Below are 24,000 nucleotides of genomic sequence, written 5' to 3'. Positions count from 1 at the left end.
GCTGATGTTAATACGTGGATCATCTTACTCTGACCATCACATAGCTGTCACAATAAAAACTCCTTAACCCCAAAGTGTCTCTACATCACCTTCGCTTATCATACAAGATAGACATAGGGGAAAGTGAGACAGAAAGACCTACATCAAGATAAAACCCACAACAAGCTATCCGACGCCTCACCATTTTACATTGGTAACAGCCTACGGTACATTAATCTATATTGGCAACATAGGCGTCTAACCTATATACGATAACAATTCCCAGCCCTATTAACCTAGTGAACTAATGCCTTTTGATAGGTAAAATGCTGTGTCTTAAGTAGTTTTTCGAAAATAATGAAAACGTAAAAAAAAAAAAAAAAAAAAAAAACTCCAGAGATTTCAGGCCACCTGCACAAGGAATTTTTGAAAGTCTCAGTTTATGTGTTCTCAGGACGTTCTCCTTACTCCACCTTTAAATAGAAAAGATGGGGGGGGGGGGCTGAGGGCCGTTATGTGCTTGGTTAGACGTGCAGGGAGGTGGGGGGTATGTGCTTGGTTAGAAGGTGGGTTGGAGCAGCGTAGCATTGCCTAATATTTTTTTATTCATGTTATCATGGTACAGGACCTGGACTTTGCAGCGACTCTCTTCAACATGCCTTACTTTGTTACTTTTCTTGTCCCTTAATTTTCATTTCCATTTTGCTTATTCAAGTTATAAATTATTTCCTGTATAATATGAAAGCGAATTTCTATATCTTACTGCCTTAATTGCAGTGTGTACAGTAAATTGCTTGCAAGTTGTAGTTAAAATCTCCTGGAAACAGCAACTGACCAACACAAAGTTCGTGATGAAAACAACTACAGGCCATTAGGAATATAGGCAATGCTACGCTGTTGCAACTCTCCACTTGACTAAGCACATACCCCCACCTCACCTCCCTGCACACCTGACGAAGCACATAATCCACTGACCTCCCTCCTATTCTTTTCTTTTAAAGGTAGGTGTAAGGAGAACGCCTTGAGGACACATAACCTGGGCCCTTCATATTCCTTGCAGAGGTGGCATTAAAATCTCTGGAAAATTACTTTTTTTTTTTTTACTTTTTCATTATTTGAATAAAAAATGTTTAAGACACAGCATTCTAACTATCAAAATGCACCTGTTCAGTATAAGACACATAACTATGTGAAATTTCAAGACTTTATAGTGAATACTTTCTGATTTCTGGCCAGGAAACGAAAACTCAACGCCTGGCCGGCCACCCTGCCACCCGACTCTACAGATGGACACCTATTGATACCAGTGATAACTAGAGGGGCACTCAGTGGAGCGCATCTCTCCAACAAGAGAAACGTAATTTCCAACCACTTTTCATAATGGTTTAAGTTTCTCATCATTGATTAGGGTTTCACAAAAAATATCTTCTGGGTCCAGAGTCTGTCATACGACCTGAAAGTTAATCGATTGTTCCCCGGGACATGGGCTATCTACTCACCAAATTTGGTCCAAACCTCTTAGTTTTTTAGCAGTCCTGCTAACAGACTAATAAAATAACAAACAATCTAACAAGCAGGGGTGAAAACATACTCTCCTTGTCGGCGAGAACAACACCCTCCCCTGACTGTCAGGTCGAGGGTAAAAATCTGAGAATTAAAGTGGAAGAATACAATCCAATGGAGGTGAATGACGGTGATATAGAAGGAATATTTAGAAAATATGAGAAATGGGAATGTGGGAAGGAGAAAGGCTGTACTCACAATTGGTTCTGATGGTGTGCAGAGAAAGAATGTAGTGCCAGGAAGCATAATACTGGCAGAAGTGTGCAATGCTCTAAAACAACTGAAGAATGGGAAAGCAATGGGGGATGAGAGTAGTGCAGAGAGTAGAATGAAGTGTTTGCATAAAATATATAAGAAGGCATGGATGAGTGAAATAGCAACAGCAGAATGGCAAGAGGCTATGACTGTACCTCTGTACAAGAATAAATGCGAACAAAGTAAGTGAAAAAATTATCGTGGCATAAGCCTCTTGAGCGCTGTAGGGAAGGTATATGGAAGAACTGCCATGGAGAAAGTAAAAGATTTAACAGACTGTCTGATGAGTGAAGTAAAGGGTGGTTTTAGTAGTGGTAGACGACGTGTGAATCAAATGAGGCAGATAATGGAGAAAGCTTGTGAGGAAAATACGATATTGATGGCAATTATGGATTTGGAAAAAGCGTACAAGGTAAACAGAGATCGATATTGCAAGGTTTTGCGAATGTATGGTGTAGGTGGTAAACTGCTGAGTGTGGTTAAGAGTTTTTATGAAGCTAATGATGCATGTGAAAGGGAGGTGGGCATCTAAGTGAAGAGTTCAAGACCATTGTTGGCGTGAGACAACGTTGTTTATCTTCCCCATGACTGTTATCTATATCTATATCTATATATCTACATATCTATATCTATCTATCTATCTATCTATATATATATATATATATATATATATATATATATATATATATATATATATATATATATATATATATATATATATATATTATGTTATTATGTTACGAGAGGGGTAAAATCACGTGTAATGGAGGGAAGGATGGCATTGGTAATGAATGGTCAAAGATGACGTATGTTAAATCTGATATATGGAGATGAAGCTGCTTGCAAATAGCGGAGAAGAGATTGATAGTCTGGTACAGAGTGTTGTAAATGTCTGTCAGCCCTGTACCTTGAAGGCAAATGTAGATAAGTTTAAACTGGTGATTGTTGGGAGAGAAGGTGATTCCTAGAGTGACGTTATGGTGAATGGAGAGAGACTTGAACTGGTGAGAGAGTTTAAGTAATTGTGTGAAGTGATAGAAAAGTAAATGTGCAAAGGAAGTGGAAGTAGTTTGGTACACGGAAGGAAGGTAGCTGGTGCTATTATGGTCTTGGTAAGAAGCAGAAGTCTGAGTGTGGCGGCTGTGAGAAGCTTGCATGATGGAGTTTTAGTGCCTACTCTAACATACGGAGGTGGGACTAAGGTGTGGCATGAAAAAGAAAAGTCAAGAGCAGGAGCACGGGAGATGGGAGAGTTAAAGTATGTGTGTGGAGTGCAGAGAGTGGACAATAGAAAGCATTATGTGATTCATGAAATATGGCAAATATATAAGCCTGTGGACACCAGAGCTGAAGAGAGTGTACTTAAATGGTACGGTCATTTGGAAAGAATGGGAGTGAAAAGAGTGGGGGAAAAGGTATATCTGAGCGAACCTGAAGGTGGGAGGACACGTGGTAGGCCTAGAAGGTGGATAGATATGATAAATGTGTGTGTGAGAAAGAGAGGTATAGGAGCTAATGAGAGTAGGGAACTTATAAGCGATCAAGCTGACTGAATGAATTTTGTGTAGGGAAGGTATGATCAGAATTTGGCACCCACTTATATCCTGACATTCGTTGCACTATATTAGATAGGTGAGTGTGAAGCTATATGCGGAAAGTAGTCATTTTAACTATCAGATGAGGCCAGGATTTCGGGAGATTTGATGTTGACTGAATGGGAGTGTGGCTTGTTCAAACAGACAGATTTTGGTTAGTATCTGATTCCATTTTTTTTTCTCTGGCTATCTGGTTCCCACTTTAACCCACCTTGAGGAGGTAAAGGAGGTCTGGCTGATGACGATGGCGATTTTGTTTAGAGAATCCACTGTCTCCTATTTCTCGTGAGGTTTTCGCCACGAACTGAAACGTAAAGGTGGGGGCAGACGCCAGGCGCTGAATCACGGTACCCATCTCCGTAACATAGACTTTTGAGATTATGGCAGGTTATTCACCCAATATCCTGAAATACAAGTCCACTGCATCATTCAAATTACCACAGGTACCTCCCCTAGGTGTTACCCTAGGCCTCATTTCACCTACAAACCCATAAAGGTTGGATGGACACCTGAGTCGAGTGGTGCCTGCTGCTTCCACAAGGACTGGAACCTTGGCACTAACCGGCCGGTAGATTTGCAGACTTATTACCTCGCCCGAACGAAGTCCTGGGAGGCATTGTTTTTGGTCGAGTTTGTTTCTTTGTTTCCTTGTTTGTTAGCAACATTATGGAAAATCGGCTGAATGGAATTTACATGACACTTTCAGGATGTGTGGGCACTTGTCCCAAAAGAAAGTGATCAAATTTTGGAGGCAATCGAGTGACAATGAAAGGTCAAAATCAAGGTAACGAATTTCCAGCGGGCTATAACTTGAAAACTGGTGAAGATATATTTACCATTATCAGCATAAAGAACTCCCATGTACTTTGATTTGGCACCAAGATCTTTGACCTTCAATGACCTTGAAAGGTCAAACTCAAATTCGCTGATATTCAGGGAGCTATAACTCGAAAGTGATTGCAGATTGGTATTTACTGTTATCAACATATAGGAAGTCCCAAATGAGTTTTTAATTGACACCATGAACTTTGACCTTAAGTGACCTTGAAAGGTTAAACTCAAGGTCACGGTTATTCTGAGGCTACATCTCGAAACTGGGTGAAGATTGATATTTACTATTATCGACATACCAGAAGTCCCAGATGGGCATTAATTGGTACCATGACCTTTGACCTTAAGTGATCTCGAAAGGTCAAACTCAAGGTCACAGATATTTAGGGAGCTATTACTCGAAACTGGTTAAAATATAGATATTTACTGTTATCAATATATAGGAAGTATCATATGGGTTTTCATTTGGTACCATGACCTTTGAACTTCAGTAACATTGTAAAGTCGAACGCAAGAGCGCAGATTTTCAGATGGCTAAAACTTGAAAATGGCTGAAAATAAAATAAGTGCTTCGGGCGAGGTTTGTTGTGCCTGGCACCACATGTTTTCGGTTGCAGTTTGTTTCTGATACAAATAGGTCCCAGTTACTTAAGGTTTATTTTTTTCTCTTACTGCATGGTTGTGTTGCAGTTATGATGCCCGTGAGACCGCCACAGGGCAACACAAGGTCCACGACAAAAACAGCCTGGGTCACCGTTCACGCTTCACTCTCATGGAGCTCCACCAAAACACACAGGTGAGACTGAACAATTTTTTTTTTCTGTTTTTCTGCTTCTCTCTTTTTCTTATAGGTAATTCCCATATTTATCATGCATCCCTCCACATTTCTTATAGAGTATACCCTCATAATCTGCTCAGGATAAGTGCCTCATATCCGCGTTAATACTCATCTTAACATGGATGTGTATAATAGAAAATGAACAACTTCTTAGTAAGGAAACAGATACCAAGGCTATGCTTTTTTTTTTTTTTTTTTTTTTATCACAGGCTTTTCTTAGTATGACTAGATGACAGAGCATATCTTTGATTAGTTGTACCAGTATACCAAGTCTGGGCCAATTACATGCCATATTTTAGTCAGTCACATAACTTGAATTCATAGTAAATTTAAATAAAAGTAGGTTAGTTGTTTACCTTCCACTGTACAACACTGAGGGATACCATGGGAAAGCAGGTATGAATAATATGGCTGCCAAGTAAGTAGTGATTTTTCAACTAGTTAAAAAAAAAAAAAAGAAGAAGAAAAAGGTGGCAGCACTTTTGGGGCAAACACTGTGAACGCAATGTTCCGTCATACTCTCTCTCTCTCTCTTTCTCGTGTAAAGAAGTAGAGCCCCATGATAACATAATTAACGGTGTAGTAAAGATGATGACGCCTCCTCGTGACTCTTACAAAATGGCTTGTGCTTCACAAGGTGCTTCTAACCATTCCTTGTTGGGACTAACACACGGCACATGGCGGGGCTTATGAACCTCACAGGTATTTCAGATTTTGCGAGCTGTTAATAGTATTTTATTTTTTCATAACATATTTTTTTTTATTTGCGTTAATCCGTGCAGTTCATTACTTTCTGGCCACATCAGTTGTGTGGCTAAATTGTCTATGCGTACAAATCTCGCTCTCTGTGCACATCTATATTTATCTATCTCTCTACACAAATATTATATATATATATATATATATATATATATATATATATATATATATATATATATATATATATATATATATATTTCCACACGCCACAATCCCGTAAGGGGTGGCCATTTGACTTTGAGTTATTTGTTTTACGGCGTGGGGCACTAACCTTCCACCAACCCACTTGTTGACACGTAGGGAGCACGTGTGGTTTGGTTATATGGTTACAACCAAGCGTTGTAAATGGTTTCTTGGTTTACAGGAAAATATTTGGCTTGTCACACAGTGTAAAGCCACCTGTAAAGGAAAGAAAAGCGCAAAGAAGTGAAAGGAGAGATGGGAGAAATAGGAAAAGAGGAGGGCAGGCACAGAAAGAGAATGATAAAGGCTAAGGAAGAAGTAGGGAGCACTGCATCATGTGCGTGGTGATTGTCGCCACCACCTACCACAATATATATATATACTGTACAATATGCAAATACTGTAACAAATTTCATATACAACAATATGGAAAAGACTTGGAAACTAGGGTCTCATAGCGTAAGTAGTGTAAGGACTGCCCAGCAGAGTAGTGGCTTATTCCAGCACAAAGCAACCAATGATCACCACACTGCCTGGACAGGTGCTAAGATACTAGCGATGTCAAAAAGCTTCGATGAGAGAAATGTGAATTGATCATGCAAACTTCTTGCACATATGAGAATAATGTAAACATGAAATATGGTAATTTAATTGAAACGCAGTATATTTCAGACTAACATTCTTTGTAAAGGCTTGTTATTGTTAGGATATGTTTCACCAAGGTGAAGTAGGGTCAAGTGAGGTAAGGTGAGGTCATGGTATGTCAGGTCAAATTACATCTTCTTTTGCTCTGTTTGCCCCTCCTTGCTGCAGGTGTGTTCCTAAGTCCTGCAGCCTCATGTCTGTATGTCACACTGTTTGAGGACGTAATACACGAAAATATTACTCCATTTTCATTTCTCCTGTGGTCAGTTTGAGCGCGCGCGCACACACACACACACACACACACACACACACACACACACACACACACACACACACACACACACACACACACACACACACACACACACACACACACACACACACACACACAGATAGATAGATAGATTGGTAGACTGATTGATAACAGTGGAAGTGTTTTAAACCTGGATCTTGTGGGCAATTTTTTTATACTAAGATTCAGCATACCATTCACTTTATTTCCGAGTTAATTATGTTCTCATAGCATTAGATCAGGCACAGTTATTATATTCATAAAATAGCTCCCCATTTACGGTAATTTATGCAGACACTTTTATTTCTAGTCAGTCTCTCCAGCTTAGTTCGAGGATGTCCCATCCTTTCTTCTGTTTTCAGGTCTGTCTTTTCTTTTACATTCACTTAATTTTCCCTTCTTGTTATCAAATCACTCCCCTCTTACATATCCATGTCTTTCATTCCCAAGTAAATCTCCCCTAATTAATTAAAGGATGCCACCCACTTGCCGTTATTTACAGTTCAACTTCCTCCTCGGGGTTCCGCTTCAGACCTCTTCATTTTTTAAGACCAGTTCCCCTCCTACTTCCAGTAAGGCGCCCACCACTTTTTATTTCTGGAGCTGCACCAGACAGCAGGCTTTCTACCACCTCCGTAGTAATTTATTTTCCGTGTAGGCTAACATCTTAATAGTATATTGCTAACGTCCTTTCATATAATTATACAGTACACATAGTGCATAAATGTCCTTCAAGAGCATATTAACTGACACAATTCATGCAGTATACGTGACATCTTTGTACTATGCTCAGTGAAAAAAAAAAAGTGGGGATGGGAAGGGGATGTCTCAAGCCAGGGATGTTCCAGAAGACGGTATCAGATCACACATTCACTGATATTTAACTTTAACTAAATGCAGCTTGAGACCCACAGCTGCAAGAGGTTGAGCATATATTTCAATTCATTTATCATCAAAATCAGCATACTGAGCTACCTTACGGCATTGCAGGGTTGAGAATGGTACCAAATGAAATATCGTACTGGCTGTGAGACAGCACTTTCGGGTTAAGAATATAGTGTCACCAGTATCATAGGCGCCTCCGTATGATTTTCCTCCATCTAATTCTATTATCCGTCGTTTCTTTTGTATCCTTGCTTTCCATGAATCCCAGATAGAAAGAAAAGTGGCAATCCGGACGAGAAGTGGAGACAGGCCGTGCAGAAAATGTGAAAAGAAAAATGAGAAAAATGAAAGATGATTAGAAGTAACCCCCAAATTAAAGGAATCTTAGAGAAGCACAAACGTAAGTATGTAATGCTTCCTTTGTATGAATGTGATGATAGGAAGCAGGAAGAAATTTTGGGATAGAGGAGATACAGGAATGACAACTGGAGTGAAGACCTTGGAGAGAATGGGAATGAAAAATTAAGGGAGGAAAGGTGACAATATTAATATTCAAGAAAACGAACTAATGAGAGAAAGAAGTAATTGCTGGATCAAGTGTTACCTATGTGTGGTTGTAAGAGATAAAAGGAAGGCGGAGAGGAGAAAAAGAAGGGAATAAAAGGGGGCAGTAACGATGTGGAAAGGATGGAAAAGTAAAAAGCAGAGCAAGGAAGTTAATAAGAGAGGAAAGGGAAAGGAACGAAATAAGGGTGTAGAAATGTGCAGAAGATCGAAAACTAAAAAGCAAGGCAGAAAAGTGGATCATAAAAACATTCTCTTCATTGGGTAATACTTTTGTTGAGGTATCCTTTCAAGCATGCGGCGTCAAACAGTAGACAGACAGACAGATAGATAGACAGACAGACAGACAGGCAGGTTGACTGACAGACAAACAGACAGGCAGGTTGACAGACAGGTAGGGAGACGGACTAATAGATCGATCAGTAGATTGATAGATGCTGTAAATAGACAGATGCTGTAGATAGATTGGTAGATAAAAAGATAGATAGATTGACAGACAGAATATGTAAAAGACGGCAGTAGCTGAACCATATTACTGTACCATATATATATTTTTTTTTTAATGCGAGGAAGAAGGAACCAAAGGCCATGAGCCCGCAGTAACAGTTCCCTCCAAGAGGAAAACAAAATACAATAGAGAGCCAAATTCAAGATCCGATCATTTTGAGATGCCTGGACACACTGCGTTTGAAAGACTGGAGATCATAGGCAGCAGGAAATACAGACAGAGGGAGACAGTTCCAGAGCTGACCTGTTGCATAAATGAAAGACTGGGAGTAACGGTTAACTCTTGCATTAGAGAGTTGGACAGAAAAGGGATGAGAGTTTGCTGCCAGACGGGTGCTACGCGCCCGTCGTAGAAATGGAGGAATGCAAGCAGACAGTTCAGAGGAGCAGTGACCATGAAAGTAGCGATAGAAAAGAGATAAAGATGCAACAGTGCGGCGAAGAGACAGAGATTGAAGGGAGTCAGTAAGAGGAGGAGAGTTAATGAGACGAAAAGCCTTTGACTCCACCCTATTGAGAAGAGCTGTATGTGGGGAGCCTCCCCACACATGAGAGTTGTACTCCACACAGGGGCGGATAAAACCCCTGTATATAGTCAACAATTGTGCAGGGGTAAAGAAAGAGCGGAGTCGGCTTAGCACACCCAATCTCTTGGAAGCAGATTTTACAAGAGATGTAATATGATCTTTCCAAGATAAGTCCCGAGTAAATGAAACCCCAAGCATGTTCAAGGATGATGCAGGATTAAGCTGAGTATTATTAAACATTAGTGGGTATACCTGTGGAAGATTTTGTCGGGTTGATAGGTGTAAGAACTGAGTCTTAGATGCATTAAAGACAACCATATTATTTTTATCCCAGTCAGCGATACGAGCCAAGTCAGACATTAGGTGTGCCATAGCCTCATCCCTTGTTTCTCGAAGTAACTGTTGAGATGGGTGTTGCGGGAACCGAATGGAAAGGTGAAGGGTGGAGTCATCAGTGTATGAGTGGATAGGGTTAGATGTACAGCTTAGAAGATCATTGATGAATAAAAGGAAGAGAGTTGGTGATAGGACAGAGCCCTGAGGAACACCACTGTTGATAGATCTAGGAGAAGAACGATGGCCGTCTACAACAGCGGCTATAGAACGACCAGAAAGGAAGCTAGCGATGAAGGCACAGATAGAAGGATAGAAACCGTAGGAGGGCAGTTTGGAAATGAAAGATTTATGCCAGACTCGATCGAAAGCCTTTGAGATGTCAAGTGCAATGGCAAAGCTTTCGCCAAAGTCCCGAAAGGAGGATGACCAGGAGTCTGAAAGGTAGGTGAGAAGATCGCCAGTGGAGCGTCCCTGACGGAACCCATACTGATGATCGGAAAGAAGGTTGTGATAGGAAAGATGCCTTAAAATTTTTCTATTAAGAATTGACTCGAAAACTTTTGAAATACAGGACGTTAAAGCAATTGGACGATAGTCGGAGGGTTGGGAGTGGTCACCCTTCTTTGGGACTGGCTGAATGAGAGCAAACTTCCAGCAAGAAGGAAAGGTACAAGTTGACAGACAAAGGCGAAAGAGTTTGCCTAGGCAGGGTGTAAGCACAGAAGCACAGTTCTTGAGAACAACAGGAGGGACCCCATCAGGCCCATATGCCTTGTTAGTACTGAGGCCGGTGATGACAGAAAATACATCAACTGAAGAAATTTTAATGTCAGCCATGAGGAAGTCAGAGGGGGGAAGTGATGGAGGAACAACACCGGAATCGTCTAAGGTGGAATTGGAGGAGAAAGTCTGTGCGAAGAGATCTGCTTTATAAGTAGAAGAAATAGCTACAGAACCATCAGAGTAGAAAAGAGGAGGGAAGGATGATGAGGTAAAGTTGTTAGAAAGATTTTTGGCAAGGTCCCAGAAGGAGCGGGAAGAATTCGAGTTGGAGAGTTGAGAGCATTTAGTATGGATGAAATTATTATTAGTAGAGCGAAGAACAGACTTAGCACGATTCCGGGCTGAAACGTAAAGATGATGTGATTCAGGGGTGGGTTGGCTCCGGTACCTTTTGTAGGCCTTCTCCGTGTTGCGGACAGCATTAGAACAAACGTGATTAAACCAAGGCTTTCTTGCGTTAGTCAAAGAATATGAGAAAGGAATGTATGCTTTCATGCCCGAGAGAATAACCTCCGTAATGCGCAAGGCACACTCAGATGGCTCCCGGCCATGGAAGCAATAATCATTCCAGGGAAAATCAAAGAAGTACTGCCTGAGGGCCTCCCAGTCCGCGGCTCCAAAATGCCACAGACGACGTTTCCCTGGAGGGTCCACAGGCCGTACCAGAGAGATAGGACAGGTTAAGGTAATAAGGTTGTGATCGGAGGAGCCCAACGGAGAGAAAAGATTAACAAAGTAAGCAAAAGGATTAGTTGTGAGGAAGAGGTCAAGTATGTTGGATCTCTCTCCCAGGCGGTCAGGGATACGGGTAGGGTGCTGTACAAGCTGCTCTAGGTCATTAAGGATAGAAAAGATGTAGGCTTGTTCACCAGGTGGATCCGTGAAAGGAGAGGAGAGCCAAAGGTGGTGGTGAACACTGAAATCTCCAAGAATGGAGATTTCAGAGAAAGGAGAAATGGACAGAATGTGTTCCATCGTAGAAGTAAGATAGTCAAAGAATTTTCGATAGTCAGTAGAATTAGGGGATAAGTAAACAGCACAGATATATTTAGTCAGAGAATGACAGGAAAGCCGAAGCCAGAGTGTGGAGAATTCAGAAGAATCAAGTTCAGGAACACGAGAGCAAGAGAAGTCGTTGCGTATGTATACACAACAGCCACCTTTGGCTTTGAAATGAGTATAGAGAAAGTAGGAGGATACAGAAAAGGGTTTGCTGTCAGTTGCCTCAGACAGCTGAGTCTCCGTTAGAAAAAGAAGGTGAGGTTTAGAGGAGGAGAGGTGGTGCTCAACAGAGTGAAAGTTAGATGAAAGGCCGCGAATGTTGCAGAAATGAAGAAGAAGAGAGTCAGACAGTGGTTCCAGGCACCTCGAGTCGTTAGCGGGAGAGGGGCAGATGGCGGGGGCATTTTTGGTCCCCCCCTCCTGGGGACTCCGAGGCTTGATGGATCGACGCCATATTTGGTAAATTTTGAGTAGGAAGTGTAGTGTGTACTGTGCATGTAGTTTGGTGAAGATAGTTAGAGAAATTTGTACTGGAGAGCACGCTGGCCTACTCTCTGTGTAACTGAGACACTGAAAAAGTTCAGCAAAGGGGGATGGTCAGGAACTAGTCCTGAGGGCTGATGAAACGGGAGCTCCAGCACTCCCTGTCATCAGCTTTCCATCCACCTCGGGAGTACTGCCCTGCTCGACTGGGATGTATCACCTTGTAGCATCAAGAATATAGAAGGCGTCATCTTGGTATTGGGGTCAAAGTGAGATAATCACCCTACACCCTTAATATTATATTAGGTTACGACTGATAAACCTTCAGTTACGTCTTGGGGTTCAGACTTAGTCACATGGCCACACTGGTCACTCCAGCTGAACACCAGTCCCCCCTCTCCCCCCCCCCCCAAAAAAAAAAAAAAATATTGGTACAGCTGGCCACACATGAACCTGGGACAGTGTCTGTGTGTGAAACGGGGGTCCTGCTACAATTTCCAACTATCATGCATCACAACTACTAGGTCATTTCAACTATTATTTGACGCCTCCGTTCATTCATGTCAATCTCACCAACAAACATGTGATTAAGTTAAGGCTGTGAAATGTAACAAATGCTAGACCTGTGCCAGACGTTGATGCTGTACCAGGTTCATATGTGGCCAAGTGTACATACTACTGTAGTACAAATTGGATGATTACGGTAGTCTGGATTCCGTACACCTTTCGGAGGATGGTGTGGAAAAGACACTTATCACATTATTTTATTATCTGAGAGCCCTCAGTGCTAAAAAAATGAGAAGAAGAGAAATGGAGAGGGAGATGGGAGGGGAAAATGTAGGGATAGGAAGGATGGAAGATGGCAAAGAACCAGGGAGGGAAGAACGAAAGAAGAGAAGAAGCGATGGAAATAATGACAATGGAAAATAAAGAAGTAAAGATGGAGAAATGGAAGGAAGTATGGGGGAACGGAAACATATAAGGAGGTAGAAAAGGGAACGAAGTAGAATAGGAGGAAGAGCATGAAGCAGACAGAGTAAAGAAAAGAAAGTAAGGAAGGGAAGGAGTCGGGAGGGGAGAAAGAATAGGAAACGAAGGACACTTAGAGAGAGAGAGAGAGAGAGAGAGAGAGAGAGAGAGAGAGAGAGAGAGTGTGTGTGTGTGTGTGTGTGTGTGTGTGTGTGTGTGTGTGTACAAAGTACAAAAGTAAAAAGTAAAAAGTACAAAGGAAGGCAAACAGCAATAGACCCGTTGGTCCTTTAGTGGCTATTTAGTATAGGGAAGGTTATAACTAACAAAACTAAATCTATCAGCTAAAGACAAAGACAGAAAAGCAGGAAGGCTCCCCCCCCTTCACCCATCAAACGCCACAGCTGAAGCCGGCAGGAAATTGGGAGAAGGACCACCACGCAGCATAGAAAAACTCTCATGGAAATTTCATAGGAAAGAGGAAAAGGAAATCTTATTTTACACTATCTACTTGAAAGGGAGAGTAACATTAAGTTAGCAATATTTATCGATGTTGTTCAGGAGTTGTGTCTTCCAGGCTCTGGAAAAAGAAAAAATAATATACACCCCAGAAATGTGATATTCAGGAGTAAGCATACATAGCTGAAGGTCAGATCACAGATACTTATCCAAGTGATTTTTAAAGGTTAGTACTGTATCACAGTTTAATACAGTTAAGGGCGATTTGTTCCATAAATTTACAACTCTATTAAAGAAAAAAATGCTTAGCGCCATGTAACTGAAATAATTTGCAAATAATTTTATGCCCATTACCTCTAGTATAGTTTGAGTGATCAACTGTGAAATATTTATCGATGGCCATATTATCGTGTCCTTTAAATACTTCGCATACAGTACTTGAATTTAATCTACTCATAACCTCCGTTTAATTAGGCTTAAGCGATTCAAGGTTTATAAACATTCTTCGTATAGTTTATTTCTCATTTTAGGTATCATCTTTGTCACCCTACGCTGTACTCTTTCAAGTTTCTCCATATTCTTTTTATAATACGATGGCCAAAATTGAACACAATACTCCAAGTGTGAGCGTAATAAGGAATTACGGTATACAATGTGATGATATTAGCAGATTTATATTCAAATGCTCTACCGATTAATCCAATTTCTTTTTTTTTTTTTTACACCTGTGCATTGTATTTCAAATTTGTTATCATAACATACTAAGTCTTTTTCATGGTTTACCCTATCAAGTTGGACATTACAGTACTCATGCTATAACTAGCTCTTACATTTTTATTGCCAATGTTTAGCACTTTACATTTATTACCTCGCCCGGACGGAGTCCGGCGAGGTATTGCTCTTGGTTGAGATTGTTTGTTTGTTTGTTGTTAGCAACATTACAGAGAAACGGCTGAATGAAACTACATGAAATTTTCACATGGGCTATGGTCCCCCAAAAAAGTGATTAAATTTTGGAAGTAATCGAGTGACCTTGAAAGGTCAAAATCACGGTCATGGACTTGCAGACCCAATTGAAGATAGAGTTATTTACTCTTCTGAACATAAACAAACTTTCATATGGCACCAAGACCTTTGACCTTTGACCCTGAGTGACTTTAAAAGGTCAAAATCAAGGTCACGGATATTCAGGGGGCTACAACTCGAAACTGGTTGAAGATAGAGAGATATTTACTCTTTCCAACATAGAGGAAGTCCCTTATGGGTTTCTAATTGGTACCATGACCTTTGACTATAAGTGACCTTGAAAGGACACTCAAGTTCATGGATATTCAGGGGGCTATAATTCGAAACTTGTTGAAGACAGAGATATTTACTATTATCAAGATATAGGAAATCTCATATAGGCTTTCATTTGGCACCATGTCCTTTGAAAGCAAGATCACAGCTTTTCAGAGGGTGTAACTTGAAAACATTTATGCCATTATCTTAGACTTTAATTATGTACTGACATTAAACTGCAGCAACCAATTCAGTACTTAACAGCAATAAAATAACCACCGTCGGGCAATGTTTGTTGTGCCTGGCAGCACCTGTTAATACTAAAATCCACTTGCCATGTTTGGGCCCAGTTAAACAGTTGATCAAGATCTCTCTGAATTTGCTGCTTCTGCAGTACTGTATCTGCTCTGTTAGCTATTTTTAGTATCGTCAACAAATTTGGAAATCTTACAACATAATCCTTCATCAAAATCATTTATATTATAAAAAGAATAGGACCTAACACTGAACCCTGTGGCACTCCACTTGTACCGTTTATCCAGTCTGACGCTTTTCTGTTTATTACACCTCTTTGCTTTTGTTCCGTGAGCCAATCTTCTACCCACCCAAGCACGCGCCACTGAAACCATGTGCCTTTACCGTCTGATGGAGTCCTTTGTGTGGAACTTTGCCAAAAGCCTTTCAAAAAACGAGGTAGACAACATCAACAGGTTTAGTCTTGTCACACATGTTCAGTATACTGTTGAAAGAGTCCAACAGATTTGTGAGGCAAGAGCGATTATTCCGAAAACCATGTTGCGAATCTCTGATGAGACTGTTTGTATCTGTTTCACAAACTTGTCTCTGATAATAGTTTCAACCAATCTGGAAACCACTGATGTTAAGTTAATTCAGTGGTAGATATTTGGTTGTGCTCTGTTCCCCTTTTTGAATATTGGGGTTGTGTTTGCAAGCTTCCATTCATTTAGCACCTTACTGCTCTTTAGTTATAAATTAAAAAGTTCCAATAAAGGCTTTGGTACTTCATTCTGTAGTTCCTTTAATACACATGGAGATATGTTGGCTGGTCCTGGTGTTTTATTCTCTTTAAATTTGCTAACTGTAGGTAGAATATTGCAATCACTAACTGTAATATCACTGATTATGTTGCTCACTTTTATAGGAATTAGGGAAACTGCAGGGATCATATGTATACTTTTTATTGTAAATCTCGATAGCGTGGTCTTAGGTATTTGGAGGGAGATAGGGAAATCGATTATGGATCGTTAAGCACAGCCAGAATAAAGTAGTGAGAAGTAGGGTCAACGAGGTGAGTTACAGCACTCTTGGATTACTAAGTTTTTATTAAACGGTTATACCAATATTGAGTTACAGTATAACGGAGCGTGACCCTAGTGTCGGACCTTCTCTCTAGCCCCTCCCGTTTTTCTTATCTGAATGGAATCTCTCCGACATTACTGTATATACAGCTTGGAAAGGATGTGGGTGTGTGCTGTTGTTTCTGGTAGATTTCCATCCACATGGACTAACTGACTAGGACTGGTTACTCCATGTGTTTGAATAAATCATGAAATTCTTGGTCGTCTGGACTACGAGGATGTTTGAGGCGGTGGTTCGATCGGTAGAGAGGTGGCCTGTAGTCCTACCGGACTCAGGTTTAAATCCCGGCTGGGGCAGGGAACAGTTTAAGGATTTGAATTTCCTAAAATCAGACTTTACTGATCTACCTGAAGACCAGCCGACATGTAAAAATACCCCCGCTAATACCGATACACCAGTCCTGTATGAGACAGCCCTAGCATGTATTCAATATGGACGGTGGGTGTTAGCGCCGAAGTGGTGACATGTAGAGGTGTATGGTATGTAGGAAGACTACTGGACCTTGAAAGCAGGCTGTGAAAGCCTATGCCCAGAATCGGACACGTAAAAAAAAAAAAAAAAAAAAAAATCATAGATTTAAGGATTCTTAATGGTCTGGGACAAGATTGTGGATATACATTATGTGAACTGACATTCCTAATGAAATATGTTAAGTGTCCAGCAGACACTGATCTGTACATTGTGTTTATGAGATATATACTAATGCCTACATAATGCCTGTATAATGTCTACATATTGCTCCGTCACGCCCACTGTTTTACCAACGACAGTAAATATTGTCATAACATATTAATGCATGCTATATACACATTACAATCAACTTGTAAGGTAATCAAGTGAAATACATAATATTGTAAAGTTAGATAATTGTGATAATGTAGTCACCGTAGTTAAAAAATTGTACATATATAACATAATACTGTAGTAATATCAAAATAATACAATGGCAAGTCTTCTGTAGTCAGTTATACAATATATATGAGAAGGACTTGTTATATATATATATATATATATATATATATATATATATATATATATATATATATATATATCATCAGCTGTTTTCAGTGTCCACTGCAGGACCGGCCTATCCCTACCGAAGTGGGGACGATACAAACAATGTATCTCTACCAAGTGGCTTAGGCTGTCTGGTAGAGATTGTATGTAGGATGAGAAGTGTTCGTAAGTGTAATTGTAGTGATGTAGTGGCTTTGGATGTGCGTGTAGTCTGTGAACCAAGTGTAATCGGCCCGCGCAAGCCGACTGGGTGCAAGCATACTTTATAGTATGCGACACTGGTTCAACCACAGCACCCCTGATGTCCGCCAAGCAGTACGTGGCCAGGAGAACGCTCCCAAAGTTTATTACCCTGGCGGGGCACGAACCCTCGTTCTTCAGTGTACGAAAACGCACACTTTACCACTGTACCACAGAGGCTCCATATATATATATATATATATATATATATATATATATATATATATATATATATATATATATATATATATATATATGTATATATATATATATATATATATATATATATATATATATATATATATCTATCTATATATATATCTATCTATCTATCTATCATATATATATATGTATATATATATATATATATATATATATATATATATATATATATATTATTTTATATTTTAATTACAGTAAGCCTATATTATGTGTAACCCATATTTTGTTATTTTATATAATCATCAGTGTGCCCTCTGTTATCTGTGATTAAGGGGCCGATTGTTGGAGTTATTACCTTTTTGTTTCTTTTATAACTGAAAAATTCTTTGGGATTTGATCTACTGACACTGGCAATATTTACCTCAAAGTGTTTCTTACTGGATTTAATTAATTTTTTGGCTTTCCGTTGAAGAGCATCGTATTTGTTTTCATCACTTGGAGTCTTTGTGGTCTTATAATTTTTATATGTATGATTGTTTCCTATCAGACAGTGTTTAATATCGGAGTTCCACCATTTAAGTTTAGATATTTTGACAGACTTTCTGTTGCACATTGGAATACATAGCCTGACTGCATTGTTCAGAGTTACTTTTAAAAATTTCCAGGCATCATTTATGTCTAATGTTTCAGCAATATGATGCCAGTCACCTACATCTACAATTGCCTATATATTTATTTAAATTTGCCCTTTTATAACTAGGCACTTTCTCACAATTGGCCCTGACATTGTCTTCACTGAATTTAATGTTAAATGTAACTACCCGGTATGCAATGATCACTTGTACTAAATTCTTCTCCTACAATAATGTTACTAAGTTTTTTGATGTGGCTAAGACAAGATCTAGGATATTAGCTCCACGTGTCGGATAATTTACGAACTGATACAATGAACTTTACTGCAAGTTTGTATATAGGTCTAACCCTGTGTGTGAGGCTGGGTCTTCACCCCATTTCGGAACTGGTAAATTAACCGTTAAGTGCTGTAGCCTTTGTCAGCTTTTGTGCCTAAATTGCTGAGGGTCTGGGTGGCAAAGTTACCTAGAATGCTGGACATTTTCATCTTTCTTTTTGTTTCCATGAACAGACTTGAAAAGTGGTCAAATAAGCCTAGTGATAGTAAAAGTGCTCACCTTGGCTATCTTCCACCTGAAAACAAGTGTTTTGGTCCAGCATGCCCAGATTTGCATCAGATGACTACTTTCGGATACTGCCAGCGGCTGAAGTGGATTTTCAGTTTGGTGTGGAGTGGGTGCATACATGTAGTACTTGTAGTATGAAAACGCAACTGATTAGCATAATGCGGCCGTAGTCGAAAATATGATGATGGAGAGTTGGGGTTCCATGCTAATTTTACGTATTTTCACATTCACTCTTTTTTTTTTTTTACATTATATAGGTATAAAGCGCTATAAACATCCACATAAGGCACTATAAACAATATGCTGCACATAGTCATATTAGTTATAGTAAAGCACACATTATGTTATTTTCCTTACATTACTTAATTTCATTATTTCTATTTAAATTTACTTATATAATTTTCATTATATACACTATTTACGCATCACTATCAGTTAGTTCATAACCTGGAAGTTCTCCAACCTTGACTTGAAGACAGGAGTAAACACAATATCTTTAGTAGTGTGGCATAACCCAGATTCGCGTCAGATGACTACATTCAGATACCGCCAGTGGTAATCCATTCTGGTATAGAGAAAGTGGATGCAGGGAGTATCTGTAGTATAGGAAACCAACCTCGTGTATGTAATTAATGCGGTCATAGTCGAAACTGTCATGACGGGAAGTTAGGGATGTCAGTCATCCCATTTGCTGTCATACACTTAGGGCAGACTCAAAAAGTTTTGCTCAGCTGTGCAAAAACCTGTGTTGTATACATACGGACTTGGCAGGTACTGTGAGTTTGTCTGTATACTTATTGGTTTATCTGTATATATACAGACTCGGCAATTTTTACATTATTGGTTTGTCTGTATATATACGGACACGGTACAGGACTGGTTAAAATCACCAATATTACAGTGCTTTGCATGCAAGGGATTTTGGCAGTTTGATCATAGATTTCATTGTCGATGTTGACTGGCTGACCGGGTAGATGATAAATTAACCCAAGAGTAATTTTATGACAAGATTCGTTTCTAAGATGAATATAAATAGTGTACATGTTTTCAATACATGGCTCGGTAGTTATGACTGGATGAAATCTTGATTTAATATATATAACGACACACTTCCCCCTGCTCTATTCTTTATTTCACTACTGAAAATGTGATATCCTAGTAAATCATACTATGCTAGAAAATCTCTTTGCTCAGTATTTACCCATGATTGTGTTATACTAAGTACATCATAATCTTCAATAAAGACAAGGGCCTTTAAATCAGGAAATTTATTACACAAGCTATGCACATTTACTCGAAGAGCTTTAACCCCTAACCCGTGGGGATGGCTGGACCGCGTTGTGCCCCTCCTGCGGGGATAGCAGCGCTCTAAATACACGATAAATTAGATATTTCCAGGTCGATGGAAGTATCACTAATCCTTTTCTCTTTATTTATATATATATTTTTAGTATAAGAATAGGTCATAAGGGATATTTCAATGGGTAATGAACATGGAAAATTAGTGATCAAGTGCATGTGGGGTGTTGCCAGGTGATAAATTAGCTACTTCATGGCCAATGGCAGTATCAATTAGCCTTTTCCCTTTTCTACATATATTTTTTAGTATGAGAATAGGGCATACGGCACATTCCAATGGAAAAGCGAATGGAAAAAAACGGCCGGCAGTTGCGTTGTGCGGCCTGGCTGTAGCTATGGGGGAGGAGGTAAGGGAGGGGAGGTGGGGAGGCCAGGCAAACACAGAAAAATGGCTAAATTGGTAACACTGGATGCAAGTACTAGCTGTATTAGCAGCACTGCCTATAGCTACACACTGGCAGTACTAATAGATGATACAAGACTGCACTTGAAAGCCCGGGGGATTTAAAAAATCCCTGAACCACAAAAGTGACACCCTGCAATATGGTACTTATGTAACGAGTGTCACGAGAGTGACGGCCCACAGGTTAGGGGTTAAAGTTTTTACCTTTCCGATGTGGGGAGGTTCCATTATGTATAGATATATCAGATCATATAATATCCATGTTTGCCTCCCATGATGCTTGCTTTTTCTCCAGAAAAAAACTTACTGCATCACCAAGCAAACGACCAAGATGGGCAGAGCCAGTGGCTTTCAAGTGTAGTCCATCATTTGCAAATAGTGTTTACTGTTCATAAAACTGGTTCCATTGACCTCAATGCATTCTTGCAAGCAAAGTGACCTGACCCTGTTATTTATTCTAAATGCTTTACTGAAGAAGGCATTCCTTGCATCAAGCCTTGGGGGTATGCCTGAAATTAAATTGTTGTTAGTTCTATCCTTGTAGGATCGAATCACCTTTCTGTACTTCTATATCAGCTCCTCTGTTCGGGTTCACGTGACAACATTAGTCCGTGCCTGAATAATAACAAGGCTATCATTTTCCGCACTCTCAAAAAATCATCCACAGCCTCTGTTATGTTGTCTCCTCCTGCATCTAAATACAAAAATGCTTTCATTTAGAGGGTGCTCTGCCACAAAATTCAACCAACTGACCACAGGTGATAGACTTCTCCACAACCCGTGCCTCATGGGGCTCTTCCTTTACTTCTGGAAGAAACTGAAATTTCTTGTATGTGGTTACTGGAGTGATGCTCCTTTTCTCACAAATCATGCACCACTCTGCACTGGCTGGAATTCATTCTGTATGGTGGGGGGAGAGATGACTACAGCAGGAGCAGGATGGTCAACTTGGACAGCGGTTGGCTGAGCAATGGCACTTTCCTTCAGTGTGTCCAACGTTACTCGCAATGTACTCCTCCAGCACATCAACTTTTTGGATCAGGCTGTTAATTTTGTTTGTAGCTTCGGTCAGCTTAACTTCCAGGCTTTGACGTAGTTTGCACATCCTGCAAACAAAGAGGCAGTCCATATAAAAGGATCCAGTGAAACTACCGGAGCAGACTGTGCAAATAATGTTCCATGGCATTCTGAAATTCAAAGTTATTGTGAAGCCTTATAAGAGAATAAGAATCAAATATTGCTGATTAGCACCTGAAGGAGATATTGGACCAAAAATCAGTTACCTTTGCGAAATCTGCTAACAAAACAATTACATTTTATGCACTAGTTACAGTTGAATGTTTTGCTGGTGGGGTTTTTGTTGCTGTTAAAACTGTACACGAATAGCTACCTTATGGGCTAGTAATGTACCTGCTGTGGATTTATTAATAATCTGTTACAGAAAATGGAGAGCTAGCCTCACCTGGAATGAAGAAATAAAATTATAGTATAACCTGAAACATAACAACAATCAAGTCACAACACATATAATACACAAATAAATATATTATCATCTGAAAAGTCACAACATATGGAAATACAATTTTATCTTAACTGTACACAAGTAGGAGAGATATTTTACTGTAAAAATTATATGGATGTAGAAAAAAAGTAGTTGGACAATAACAAAACGACATGCCTAGCATCAAAGATGTAATCAAACGCTGATGCATCACTTGTTTCACAAATTTATCGTTTACAGTTATGTAAGTAGAATGGCACTCAGTAGAGCGCATACCTCTGCCAAGGCCCAACATGCAGTCTAATCCAATATGGAAAAAAACTAACCCCCTATAAAAGCATATTTAAATCCCCTAGATGCGGAATTTTTTTTAGATCTGTGCCAAACCGTACACATTCGTAGATACCAGCATCCTAAATATGCCTGATTTTTTTCAAGAGCCATGCAACATTCACTGAAATTTTTTCGAAAATGTTGAAAAACACCCTATCTCGCAATGTTAAAGAAAGTGAAAATCAATTCCTGGATCCACACCTTTATACGGATCCGCACCAAAATTTAATGGAGGCTATTCTGAGCAAAGGCCCATTCTTCTACCAAGTTTCGTGGAAATCAGTCCAATAGTTTCTGTGTAATTTTACTCACAAACCAACCAACCAACCAAGAAATGGACAGGGGTGAAAACATATCTCATTGGTGGAGAAAATAATGGATCAATGGTATAGTGAAAAACACTATCTTAATCCATTAATATTAAAATTTACCCCAAGACAAAAAGAATGAATAAAGAGAACACAAGTTCCTATTGTTTTCTGGGGGTATAATACCTCGTCTGGCCCTCTGGCAGCACATGGTGCAAGTAGCTGCTTAGCTATCTAGTCCAAAGAGATGAGGGCACCAAGGTAAAAACAAACTATTTTCAGTGTATATATATATATATATATATATATATATATATATATATATATATATATATATATATATATATAAGAGATGAGGGCACCAAGGTAAAAAAAAACTATTTTCAGTGTATATATATATTTATATATATATATATATATATATATATATATATATAAAATATATATATATATATATATATATATATATATATATATATATATATATATATATATGGAGCCACTGTGGTACAGTGGTACAGTGTGCGTTTCTTACATGGGCGAGCCAGGGCTCGTGCCTCGCCAGGGTAATAAACTTTGTGAGTGTTCACCCGGCCACTTACTGCATTGGCGGACACAAGGAATGCTTTGGTTGAACCAGTGTCGCTTACTATAAAGCATGCTTGCACCCAGTCGGCTTGCGCGGGCTGATTACACTTGGTTCATGGACTACAAACACATCCAAACCCACTCCAACACTACAATTACACTTACAAGGACTTCTCACCCTACATACAATCTCTACCAGACAGCCAAAGCCACTTGGTAGAGATACATTGGCTGTATCGTCCCGACTTCGGTCGAGATAGGTCGGTCCTGCAGTGGATACTCAAATGGCTGATGATATATATATATATATATATATATATATACACCAACTTCTCAGAGCTCAGATGAAGAAATTGAAACATTCTATGATGACATCTCACAGATTATGGAAGAGGAAAAGACCACCTATACTATACTGATGGGAGACTTCAATGCAAAAGTTGGAAAATCAAAAAATGGAGAAGCATGTATGGGAAAATTTGGAGTGGCAGAAAGGAACGAAAGAGGAGAAATGCTGGTAAACTTTGCAGAACTGTTTAACATGAGGATAATGAACACATTCTTTCACAAAAGAACAAGGAGAAAGTGGACCTGGAGAAGCCCAAATGGAGGAACAAAGAATGAAATCGACTTCATTATAGCAAATAAGAATAACACAATCACAAATGTCACAGTTATCAACAAAGAAAATATTTGAAGTGACCATACAATGGTGGGTTGCATAGCAAGATTCGATTTCAAAAGTGAAAGAAAGAAGATGATTAAAGATAAAAA

General features: G+C 39.5%; 1 protein-coding gene across 1 annotated transcript in view; it reads left to right on the top strand.

Moving 5' to 3' along the window:
- LOC145398663 (protein turtle homolog A-like) overlaps positions 1 to 24,000 on the top strand; it is a 550,000-nt gene that overhangs the window by 99,768 nt on the left and 426,232 nt on the right. The window contains exon 3 of the mRNA XM_080271469.1: positions 4,914 to 5,019. Coding sequence (XP_080127595.1) covers positions 4,914 to 5,019 — 106 coding nt within the window. The remainder of the gene's footprint in view (positions 1 to 4,913; positions 5,020 to 24,000) is intronic.

The sequence above is a fragment of the Coenobita brevimanus genome, chromosome 46 (assembly GCF_032717465.1).
Source record: "Coenobita brevimanus isolate Jiangsu-jjx chromosome 46, ASM3271746v2, whole genome shotgun sequence".
In the NCBI taxonomy this organism is placed as follows: domain Eukaryota; kingdom Metazoa; phylum Arthropoda; class Malacostraca; order Decapoda; family Coenobitidae; genus Coenobita; species Coenobita brevimanus.
This window is presented reverse-complemented; position numbering and strand designations above follow the sequence as displayed.